This window comes from Biomphalaria glabrata, chromosome 13 (assembly GCF_947242115.1).
Source record: "Biomphalaria glabrata chromosome 13, xgBioGlab47.1, whole genome shotgun sequence".
Lineage (NCBI taxonomy): Eukaryota > Metazoa > Mollusca > Gastropoda > Planorbidae > Biomphalaria > Biomphalaria glabrata.
In genome coordinates this window covers 24,451,058-24,462,977 of record NC_074723.1, presented here as the reverse complement: position 1 = coordinate 24,462,977, position 11,920 = coordinate 24,451,058, and the positions used below count along the sequence as shown (strand labels likewise).

The 11,920-nt window shown below is 33.7% G+C and overlaps 1 protein-coding gene across 5 annotated transcripts in view; it reads left to right on the top strand.

Annotated features, from left to right (window-relative positions):
* Positions 1 to 1,027: 1,027 nt before the first annotated feature.
* LOC106057427 (ATP-dependent RNA helicase DHX29-like) overlaps positions 1,028 to 11,920 on the top strand; it is a 29,923-nt gene continuing 19,030 nt past the window's right edge. Inside the window, exons 1-9 of one of the 5 annotated variants that reach the window (XM_056007514.1) lie at positions 1,028 to 1,507; positions 2,654 to 2,857; positions 3,586 to 3,659; positions 3,889 to 4,002; positions 4,180 to 4,309; positions 5,003 to 5,136; positions 5,413 to 5,553; positions 6,249 to 6,375; positions 9,323 to 9,502. In XM_056007514.1, the coding sequence (XP_055863489.1) occupies positions 2,770 to 2,857; positions 3,586 to 3,659; positions 3,889 to 4,002; positions 4,180 to 4,309; positions 5,003 to 5,136; positions 5,413 to 5,553; positions 6,249 to 6,375; positions 9,323 to 9,502 (988 nt within the window). In that variant the 5' untranslated portion in view covers positions 1,028 to 1,507; positions 2,654 to 2,769. Of the gene's footprint in view, positions 1,508 to 1,535; positions 1,568 to 1,678; positions 1,813 to 2,653; positions 2,858 to 3,585; positions 3,660 to 3,888; positions 4,007 to 4,179; positions 4,310 to 5,002; positions 5,137 to 5,412; positions 5,554 to 6,248; positions 6,376 to 9,322; positions 9,503 to 11,920 lie in introns of those variants that run through there. The other 4 variants (XM_056007517.1, XM_056007516.1, XM_056007518.1 and 1 more) reach the window with 4 other exon arrangements.

The following is an 11,920-nucleotide window of genomic DNA, read 5'->3' as shown; positions in this document are numbered from 1 at the left end:
AAATTTTTTTTTAAGAAAGATATATCTAAAAGAACATTTTATATACCTTTATAAAATAAATGAAGTAATGTCTGTATCATATAAGATAAGAAATATACACACTGCTATTAATTACAGAAAAATAAGAATATTAATAAATGATAATAAAGGTCTTCACATTTTTGAACAATATGTTTAAATTAATTCATATTAATTCATTATCAAACTAAAATTTTAATATATAGCAGCATGTAGGGAACCTCTAAATTTACTGTTACAACGACAAGTTTTTTTTTGCATTATGTGTGCAGTGTGCCAACTAGAGTCACAAGAGAATCTAGTGGTCCCCTTGGTCGTAGGTACCACAGCCTAAACAGGCAGATTACTGAGGGACAAATCATTTTGCAGAAGATCATGAGGAAATCTTTGATTTTGTGGGTCTGCTAATCTAACATCACTAGCTCAGATTTTGTCATCTCATCAAAAGGGATGTGTGACTGGTGTGCCCATCTACAAGGAGTAAGATTGGTAATCTAGATTAGTTATAGAAGTTGTAAGATGCCCCATCTAACAAGCATGCTCAGTGCCTACAAGCCCTACAACTGAGGTTACACATTGGCAGTCTACTCCTCCCTCTTTCTCCCTCTCCAGTGTTCAGGCATGCTTAGTGGACATGGGGGTGGGGGGGGGGAGGGGTTCCATAGGTAAAGTTCCCATATAACAAGCTCAGAGCATATAATTGGCCTGACACCAGATACGATCAATAATTGCTAGTCCACTCCTCCCCCTCTCTCTCTCTTTTTTTTTTACTTTTATAGAGCATCTAGGGGGAGGGAGGTGTCCACAGATCTTTATTCTTGGCTTGTACCTGATGTCATACCAAGGTGGTTAGACACTATTTTTACCTGTAGCTTGTTACCCTAAGTGGAGATTTAAAAAATACTTCAGTTTATGTATTTGGCATCTTACAACTTTTATAACTAATCTAGATTACTTTAATCTACTCTACATCCAGATTATATTAAACTACAATACATTAGTTGCTCTATTATCAATAGAAAAGTTATGTTGTGCGGATAGCTTGACAGACTAACATCCATCATGAAAACCAAACACCCCCCTTTAAAAAAATTCAGGCTCAATTGACAACATATTTCATAAATTACATGTGTTTCCTCATCTATTTAGAAGCCAAAAATAGAAGTCTCCTTGAGCTGATGCATCATCAGATTTAAAAATAGCCTTAAGCCCATGACCCTCCCCCTTGTTTACCAAGAGGGAAAAAAAAAAATTTTCGGATCTGTCTACTTTGACCTGAGGATGAACTTTGTTTTCTCAAGGAAAAGGAAGCACCACATGTCGGAAGTGGGATAAAATGGTGCATGCGCAGCAGCAATATAGCAATTCCGGTATAAACATTAAAATTAAGGAGTTATATTGATAATAAGTGGTCTGTTTGGTTTGCCTTACAAAACGTCGCTGTTTGTTGACGGTGTTTTACTCCTAGATTTAGATCTTATAGAATTCGGTAATATTGTAATATATTTATATAGATCTAATAGCTATATATATGGTATTTTAGGCTATGGTATATAATAATTATTCTTTTAAATATTAAATTATTATTAAATAATAGATCCATTTATATTGTGACTTATTGTCTACATAGTACATTTCGATAGCCTAGAACTAAGCCTATAAAATAGTATAAAAATATAAATAAGTATATAAGGGCTAAGGCTAATATAATATTTACTATAGTAATAAGGCTAATGATATCTACTACTATAACTGTATAGTACTACTAGTACTAGATCTACGCTGTCTACTACGGTATATTTTAGTCTAGATCTAGATATTAATTTAAATATTTATATAGTGATAAGTGAATACTAATATCTGACTACTACAGTAGAAATACTGACTAGATTCCAAAGTCTGTTTAAAATTAAATACTATTAACTTAATAAATTTGAGTGCTTAATTTGTTCTTATAAATTGATATACAGACATTCTTTCAAAAGAATTTTAAGATAATTTAAATCAGCTCTAGATCTTGTCATCTATATATCCTACACATAATACTAATACATAATGTTGACATAAAATATCCATGCAGAGATGTAGTGAGCATAACTGGCGTCTAGTTTATGGCATTGCCCCCACCCCTTCCAGTAACAACACATAGACGTCTAGTATGTGTAGTAATAGATAGAATGTACACAACAATAATAATGTGATATATATATTTAATAAATAACAATAGAATGTATTACCTTACTAAATATATATATATATATATATATATATATATATATATATATATATATATACAACTTATTTCGAATAGTCACTACCTAAGTTTACTTCCACAAACTAATTTTTATACTGTATTTTTTGCTACAAAAAGGACACAATAAGGGCTTTTCTTGTGCAAATTTTTTTTTACAATTACGTTAAACGCTTGTGGGAGGTGCGTGGCTGAGTGATAAAGCTCTTGGCTTATAAATTGTAAATTAGCAATATTGGTTGGTTATTTTTAAAATTATCTATAAATGTCTGATTTATAAAATAAAACCTTATCATTGCTTTGGAATAGTCAATATTTCTGCAAATAATCTAACAAAATTAACATGACTTTTAGCACATTGGTTTTCTTTACATATTTAACCAGGTACAATTGATTATTAAAAAGAATAGCCTACAATTGTCTCTAGAATCTTGTACTGCATAGTGCCTAATGCCTTAAAAATTGTTCAAAACATACCCAACTAATAAAAAATCACAACTATGGGAAAAAGAAAAGTACCTAAAAACCAAACTCCTCTTTTGGCCACAACAAGTGAACCAACAAAAAAAGGAGATGAAACTGTTAAAGGTAATGTTGTAAAACTTGTTAGAAAAACCATTTTAAGTAGCCCTTCACTTACTTTACTACACTGTCTAAACATTCTCTACTTTATTGTCATTAGGGATAGTGGCACTCTAAGTTGTATGTCTTGGAGTAAATGGTAATTAGACAACTAGCAATTAAATAGTAAGAAAAACAGAAAAAGGGATAATCCTAAAAATTTGGAAAATGGTGATTGTCTAGTAAAGTGATATAATGGTATCTAATTGGAAATATGGTGTTTCTAATTTAGTCATTCTTCAGGTCACCTGACACCTTCGCTATCCTTAGACTTAAGAAATAGATGGAAGCTTCAGTTGTAACCTTAAGAAAGCTATAATAAAATGCATTAGCTCTTGTTTTATTTTTCCTTGTAAGTATTTATTAGTGGCATTATTTCAGCAAATGTTAACACTTTTGTTTTACAACACAGTCTGTGGATCTATTCATTAATATATAAAATACTTTTGTACTGAAAATTTAGTACTTGTAGAAGAGCTAGATTTTTGTTTTTTCAGAACTTTGTAGATTAGAATAATAATCAAGAAGTTTATTGCTTAACAATCAAATACTATATTTATATATATGGCATGCTAATTAATTTCATGCTAACATTGATTTTGCCTTATACTATTGTTTTTATGAATGTTAGAAACTATGGAACAGAATAAAAAGTCTTAAAATCTTGTGTGTAAGCTTTATTATTTTCTTTATAGGAAAGAAAACCTATTCACTACCAACAGCTGCTAAAAACTATAGTGAACCTGACAATTTAGCAGATCTCCCAAAAGTAAGCATACAATTATTGTTTCTGTCTTAAATAATTAATTATCAATTACAAATTGCTTCTTGCTTTAGGATAGAATGAAGACAAATTTTTATGTCAAGCCCTAGGCATTAGAGTCAGTAATCCAATTTCAATTTGTGTTGAATTAAAACAATTTTTCTAATTGTATCTAAGAACACACAATGGTTTTATCAATATATTTTCCAATTGTTTTATTTTTTATGCCATGTAGGTTCAAATTCCCAGCCAATTAGAAAATGCTTTGATTGAACTTATTTTAGATGAGCAGAAATCTAGAAAAAACCTTGGAGATATTTCAAAAAGAATCACATCTAAGAAGTTAAGTGTAGGTATTTGAAGTTCCTTTGTACTTACTTTTAGACCATCGTTCAATTCATTTTTCATTTTGTTTGAATGAATGAATTACTTAGTGTAACTATTTTAAAGTCACCTAAGTAATTTATCTTTGAAATCTCTGAGCAGCTAATATAGCATAAATATTTTTGTCTTTACCTGCTTTCAGAATGTTTATAACAGTCTGACTGATGCTGGCTTCTCCAAGAACCAGGTTGAAGCAGCTATGTCAGCAACAATTGCTTGTGGTGGAGATTTGTTAGATGCTTTAGACTGGCTTTGTTTAAACACACAGAATGGTAAGTTTTTATGCATCTGATTGGCTGCTTACTAAAATGGCTTTCAAAAGGATGGGGAAAAAAAATGAAAAGCCTCTCTCTTTTTTTTTTTGTGTTTTTTTTATTCTTCTATTCAACTTACAAACTCATGGGAACTTTAACCTGGACATGAATCTCAAAGTTGGCTCTAATGATTTTCCAAGAAATTTGGCAGTTGATGCATATCTTTCAGAAAAGAATTATTAGCTGATTGTCCACACTGGCAAAACTCTAGTTATAATTTTTTGAAATATTATCTTTTACAATTAAATTTGGTCTTGAAAATCTTTATCTTAAACAGATACGTCAGCTGGTATTTTCAAATGTAGGCCCTATTTATTGCAAAAATTATCATAATTAAATAGAAGTGAGACATTTTGCACACTGTCTTTTAAGTTTGAATTTATCACTTATTAGTTATTTAGAGCAAAATAATTGCTCTTTCAAAGGTTAGTTGTTTAAAGGAGGAGTTTGTCTGTTTTAAAAAAAGTATTGTTTTTTTTTTTACTTGCTGTTGCAATTTTTTCATTATTTCTTGAATTTTCCCAGTATTTCTTAAATTTTAATTTTCTATATTTCATTACCCTAATTTGTGAATGTTTCTCTGTTTGATTCTAATACTTGCACACTCTTTAATTTCCCTGTTTTGTAAAATTGTTTGTGTTAATTTTACAGATCAGCTTCCAGCTGGTTTTTCGGAAACTCTACACAAGGAAGAAGAAAAACTTAGACCAAAATTTGACACAACTTTACAAATTGATATGAAACAAGCACAAAATATTGCAGCTGCTACTGACAGTAAAATTCCTGTAAGTGATTTGTGTACATACATTTCTTGCTTTTTTGTATCTCTCTTTCTAAATATATATATATATATATATAGGGCCTACAATATTCTGTTCATTTTTAGCTTTCTGTAGCTTATGTTCAATTATTTCTTCTATTTTTAATGAATGCAATATTTTTTTATTTGTATTAAGCTTTCTAGCTTGCTAAATAAAGCTAATAGTTGAAATACAAATTACTGCCTTCTCATATTTGTTTTAAAATGACAAAAAAATAGTGAAGTTAAATTTTGAATAAAGATTCCACAGAAAATTGACAAGTTAAAAGGTGCTGAACAGCAGACATCTGTTAAAGATTGGGTTCTCAGTTATGCTGAGCAGGAATCAGAGGAGGAGTCAGAGGAGGAAGAAACAGAGGAAACAGAAGCTCATTTTGATCCAGTAAGATGGTTTTGTTTTGTTGATGCAATATTTATGATATGAATTGATTGTGAACAAAGTTATTCTTTTTTTTTTAAATACAATCTATCATTCAACCAAAGTGGCTTGGCCAGTGACACACCTCTTATTTACTAGTGCATATATACAGTTATTTAATACTTAAAGTCTGAAAAAAACACAATTTCAGATTTTCAGGTCAACTTTTAAAATTATCTTTTTATTCATTTTAATGCCAATTTTAAATGAAATGGCAAATCTAGTTGAAAATAAATGGACATGGCCAGAATACTAAAAAAAACATCATTTAATTACAATATGTATAATTTAAAAAAATGTTTTCTCTATCCATGAATAAAAATTGATTAGATAGAAATAAACTTTTGAAACATCCAAATAGCTACTGGTAGCATCATTTCAGTTTGGCAAACTTACAGATTAAAGGATTACTTTTTCAAGGACTATAGAAAATGGGAATATAATGGTAATTGAATATTACAAGAAATTTTACTTAGTGTTTAGATGGCATAACATTTAAATGGATTCATGAAACTTGCATTAATCACTTTTATATATATATATATATTTCCAGAGATAGTCCTAAGATATGCAAACACAGAGATAGTCCTAGGATATGCAAACATACTCATAATGTTTAGACTAAAACATTGAAATTACAAGTTTTGTTTTTTATTCAGACTGGCCGATATTCAGTGCTCCATGGTGAAATGCTAGAATTAAAAGATCAGGCAGCTATTGCTAAGAGCAACAATAACCAGGAACAACATAAACAGCTATCTAAGTTGTTGAGAGAAATTCACTTGGGTATGTGATTAAATCATCTTGTAAATTAATGTAGACAAAAAAAGTTTGTCTTTAATTTGTTATAATTTTGAAAATACCTGAGGTATTAGATATTTTCTAATAAAAGTTTTCATTTTAAAAGTTAGACTCTCCTTTTCCAAAGAAACAAAAACCCACTATAACAATATTAATATAAGTGAAAGTAACACATCTAAACCCTAATTAATTATTCTTGCCCAGAACTGACACCTGGTCTTTCATTTAAATCTGGTTATAGTGCAATTGATATTGAGATGGGGGGGGGGGGGGAGTCTGCAATAAATATTGAATTTCTCAATATCATGGGACTGGAAGATATATATTTTGAACTCGTATATCAGAGTTGCAGGTTTCATATGGTAACAGTAAACCCCACATATTATGTATTATATATATATAATATATATATTATTATATTATAATTATAAATATATAGTTATAAATATTACGCACGCAAGTCACTGCGACGTTCCATTCAATTCTAGAAGGCCTATGGACCCTATATAAGAGCGAGTGTGTTAGAGTCAAGACACTTCACGTTACCTCGCAATGTGACCAGTACGAGGTGAAGTCAGAACCAGCACAGTGTGTAAAGTCAGTCCGGAACAGTGGCAAGATTTTTGTACAGTGGCAAGGTTTTAATGTTGTTGCCTATTGTACAGTTTTGCTGTGATGTATTTGAAATTAAACTGTTATTTTGGAGCCTTAAGTCATCAAGTTCTTTGAGTTAGTTGTGTCGTGTGGTGCAGTTTGCAGAGAGCCTGGAAAGTGGAGAAACATTACAACTGGTGTCAGAAGTGGGATCGGATCTACTATGGCTTGTCTGAAACTGCTGTACGAAATTGAATTGAAAGAACTGAGGGGAGAACTCCGTGAAGGCAATCAAAAACAAGGAAACCTTGCAAGCATGCCTCCAAGAAGAAATAACTGTTTGAGTTAGAACCCTATGTCGTAGAGCTATTGATCACCTTTCAAGAACAGATGTTGGCTGGCTTTCAGAATGTGATCAAGGGTGACTTACAGAAAGAGATAAATGAAGAAAAAAGAGAAAAGGCCTACATTTTAACAGAAGCTTGTGCTGCAGACGTACTTGATATGAGTGCCTCCATCAGCCAGATAGAACAAGACAACTTTGTGTCTTACCCCAAGCTTGTAGCTGAGGACATTAAAGACATCTGTCAATCTGCCAGTGCTGATGAGAGGAACTCAAATCTTGATGGCTGCACCCAGATGTTAGGCAAGAACTTTACGTGTCAAGCTTCGCAGGGAGAACGCAAACTCCAAGAAACCCATCAGCAAGGTCTGCACCTAACAGACGTTTGTCCAGCTGTCCAGACCATAGAAAGTCTTGATGGTGTTCAGAAGAATGCAACGAAACCTGATGCAGAAGTTGATGGACCCCTGCAAGCAGAAAGTCATTGACAAGGTCTGAACCCAACAGGCGAGTGGTCCGCTGCTGAGACTAGAAGGAGAAGCCTGATGGTGGTCAAGGAAGTCAAATGGAGTCTGATGCTGAAGATGAAGGCCCTTTGCATGAGGAGTGTTACCAACCTACTCCACAAGCATGTCCTCCATACAAGTCTGAAGATGATGACTTGTCCCATAATTTCCTCTCCTGTGGACCTGAAACCCATCCCAAAAGTCCACTTTGAGAAAGCCATATGAAACAACTTGTTAGGCCAATGATCTTGGTGACCCCAGTCCTGACATCAAATCCCTCCCCATGTGTTAAGTGGCTGCCTTCAGTAATGGATGACAGAGGAAGGTGACATTTGCTGAGTCCAAAGTGCATGGAGATGCAACCATGACGTCACTGCAACCATGACGTCACTGCAACAAGCTAAGGTCGACTGGAGGAGAAGAAAGTGACGTTTGTTGAGTTCAAAGTGGATGGCGATGCGATCATGACGTCAATGCAACCAGGTGAAGGTCAACTGGAGGAGAAGACAAAAGTGACAGACATATACTGAATGCCACGTGGATGGCTTCGTCTAGCTCAAGAGGCAAGCCCACTGTCACCCCCACCGATCGACCCCACCTGCAGCGATGAAACTTCACATCCCATGTCTTTAGATGGATGCTGTCCGGGACGGACAGATCTAAGATGGGGACAGTGTCATAAGCCTGGTGGTGAGACTGATGGGGGTAGTGCTGTGTGTGTTTTTAGACTATGCAAATCGACCCAGGCCAGCACTAGATGAGCGGTCAACCGTGATGAGTGACAGTACATGCCAGTTCGGCAAAGTTCCATGTTGTAAAAAGTATGCACCCAAATTGCGGCGATTGTGATCAACCAGTGGTCGAGCAACGTTCCATCCAATTCTAGAAGGCCTATGGACCCTATATAAGAGCGAGTGTGTTAGAGTCAAGACACTTTACGTTACCTCACAATGTGACCAGTACGAGGCGATGTTAGAACCAGCACGGTGTGTAAAGTCAGTCCAGAATAGTGGCAAGGTTTTTGTACAGTCAATGTTAATGTTGTTGCCTATTGTACAGTTTTGCTGTGATGTATTTGAAATTAAACTGTTACTGTTACTTTCGTGCCCTGAGTCGTCGAGTTCTTTGAGTTAGTTCTGTCGTGTGGTGCAGTTTGCAGGGAGCCTGGATAGTGGAGAAGGTTACAATATATATATATATATATATATATATATATATATATATATATATATATATATATATATATATATATATATATATATATATATATATATATACATATATAGATATATATATACATATATAAATATATATATACATATATAGATATATATATACATATATAGATATATATCAATGGTGTGAGATACATTTGTACATTAACTTCATTAAGATAGTAGAATTCATCCTCATAAGTATCATTAACTAATTCTTTATTTTAAAAAAAATTAAAATATATCAATATATTGATTTTTGTTCTCCACTACAGAAATGTCTTCATTAGAAAAACATCCAGATTTTGATAAGTCCATTAAGTCTCAACTGAAGGAATCATGTTCAACTAAAACAGCAATGAAAAAGTCTAAACCTACATCTGAAACTCAAGAAGACAATTTAGGGCTCAATCTTTTTACCCAGACAGAAGATACTTCTATTGTCAAACCAGCAGGTTTGTATAAAAACAGAATCAAAACTGGTTGGCTACCTAGTCCATCTTCTCATGGTCCTGGGTTCAAACCCTGCCCACCAACATCCCCTGCTGTCTTGCGGGAGGTTTGAGCTAGGATGTTATTATCATCTGTTCTGAAGGAACATCCAAATCATGAAAAACAAAACAAAAACAATCAGTTTGACTGTGAAGTAGTTTGACTGTTTATTTGTAGTGACATAGCTAACCCTCCTGTAATTGTCCAACTTGTTACCAAACAGTTTTGGCTTCAGTCAATATAAATCCTTTCTTTGATCTATATGTCTGACTCTTTCAGTGCAAATTATTTTGATAGAAAAAATGGGAGTTTCCCAAGATGAAACAAAAATCTGCGAGGGGGTTAGAGTTACTAAAAACTAATGTACCTTTTTATTTTATTATTTAATATTTGATTTTATTTTAAAGGAAAATCAATTGTTGGCTACAAAAGTGAATAAATAAATCTAGAAAATATTTTTTTTATTAACTTTAAACTGAGCATGGAAAAAGGAAATAAAAAATTTATTAAAAATTGATGTACTGAAAGATTTAACCTTTTAATTAATAATTTAATCCATAAATATTGAAAAATCACAAAACTAAATACATTTTATGACTTCAAATTTCATAAAAGATGAACAAATGCCCTAAGAAATTGTAGCATTAAAATTTTTTCAGGTCCCATGGAATAAACTAAAAAAGAAGAACCACTAATACTTCATTGTCTTTTTTTTTAAATGCATTGGTGCAGCATCCCATTTACAACCAAAATGAAATATACAATTACTCTCACATCCAGAAAATAAAAAACAAAAAAAGAGAAATACACATTTTAACATGAAAAAGATGGTGAAATAAATATTATACCAAATTACTTGTTGAGAGTAACCTTGCACTCAACAGCACTAATGAAGCTACTCCTTGAGAATAACGGTGCACTGAAAGTTAAGAAATGTATGTGAGACTAGGGGTGCACCGGATAGTCCCTCCGGCTCCGGCTTCTGCCGAATATCCGGCATTTTTTACTATCCAGTGCTATTCGGCTCCGGTCAGATATCACTACCGGATAGTAAACCGGATAGTAAAAAATACACCTATTTAATATGCATAAAGTGGACCTCGTTCCATTACTGTCTGTTATAGAATGTATTAATGCTTTTATGAAAACAAAATAATGTGCTTAAAAATAGAGCCATTATGAATATGCACCAAACATCGTTTATTATAAAGACAAGGCGTGTTAATAACTTAATATAAATAGAAATGAAACTTTAAATCATAAGTGCGCTTTACATACAGAGCAGCAATGGCTGGCACTTTTTTCCATTTGTCTTGACCTTTGAGTAAGTTAGTTAACATGTTAAAATGCTACATTCCTTGACTACATCATGCTGACCAGATGTCTGTCTAGCTGTGTGGGTATATCTCCAGAGGTAGAGATGAACAACTCCCACCCCTTTTATTTGTTTAGTCCATCACATTGAGTTTATTTATAGGCAGGTAACCACAAGTTAAATACGATGGACGTAGGTTTAATGTCAGCGTATTGACACTCTCTAGTAGTCACACCTTTCGAGGGAACTGAGTTTGTTTACTTAGTAGTTAATCTTTATTGGGGGGGGGGGGGGGGGCTGGACTACAAGAACCACACCTCTAAGGTGACCAGGTATATTTCTAGATGAACATCTCCCTCCCCCTTTTATTTGTTTAGCCCATCACATTGAGTTCATTGATTGACAGGTGACCCCAAGTCAGATACGATGGACGTAAGCACTCTCTAGAGGTCACACGAGGGAACTAGGTTTGTTATTGGGGGGGGGGGGGGTGGACTAGACTTTACATTATAAATTCGTATTTCATACGTAGCAGCGATGTCTGGCACACTTTAAAAGCTTGTCTTGACCTTTGAGTGGTCTAGTAACCATGTAATATTTCTTAACTACGTCAAGCTGATTGTCTAGATGTGCCGGTATATCTCCAGAGGTAGAGATGAGCAACCCCCACCTCCTTTTGTTTGTTTAGTCCATAACATTGAGTTCACAGATAGGCAGCTGACCACATTAATCCAGATGTCAACGTGTTGACACTTTCTAGAGGTCACATCTTATGAGGGAACTGAGTTTGTTTACTTGGAGAAGAATTTTTATTAGGGGCGGGACTACAAGCCAAATCTCCATAAGGTTACTCTGGTATGAGTGTGTTTATTATGAGATAGGTTGTCAATCAAGGGTCTGGACCACAACCCACACCTTTTATACTATTGGCAGGGACAATAAGTTTGTTTACTTAAAGTCTCAATTAGGAGGCTGGACTACAAGCCAAACAGACACTGACCAGGGGTATCTTTAAAGGGAGGGCTCAAGAGACTCAACACGCTCAACTTCTTATTTGTTTAATCCA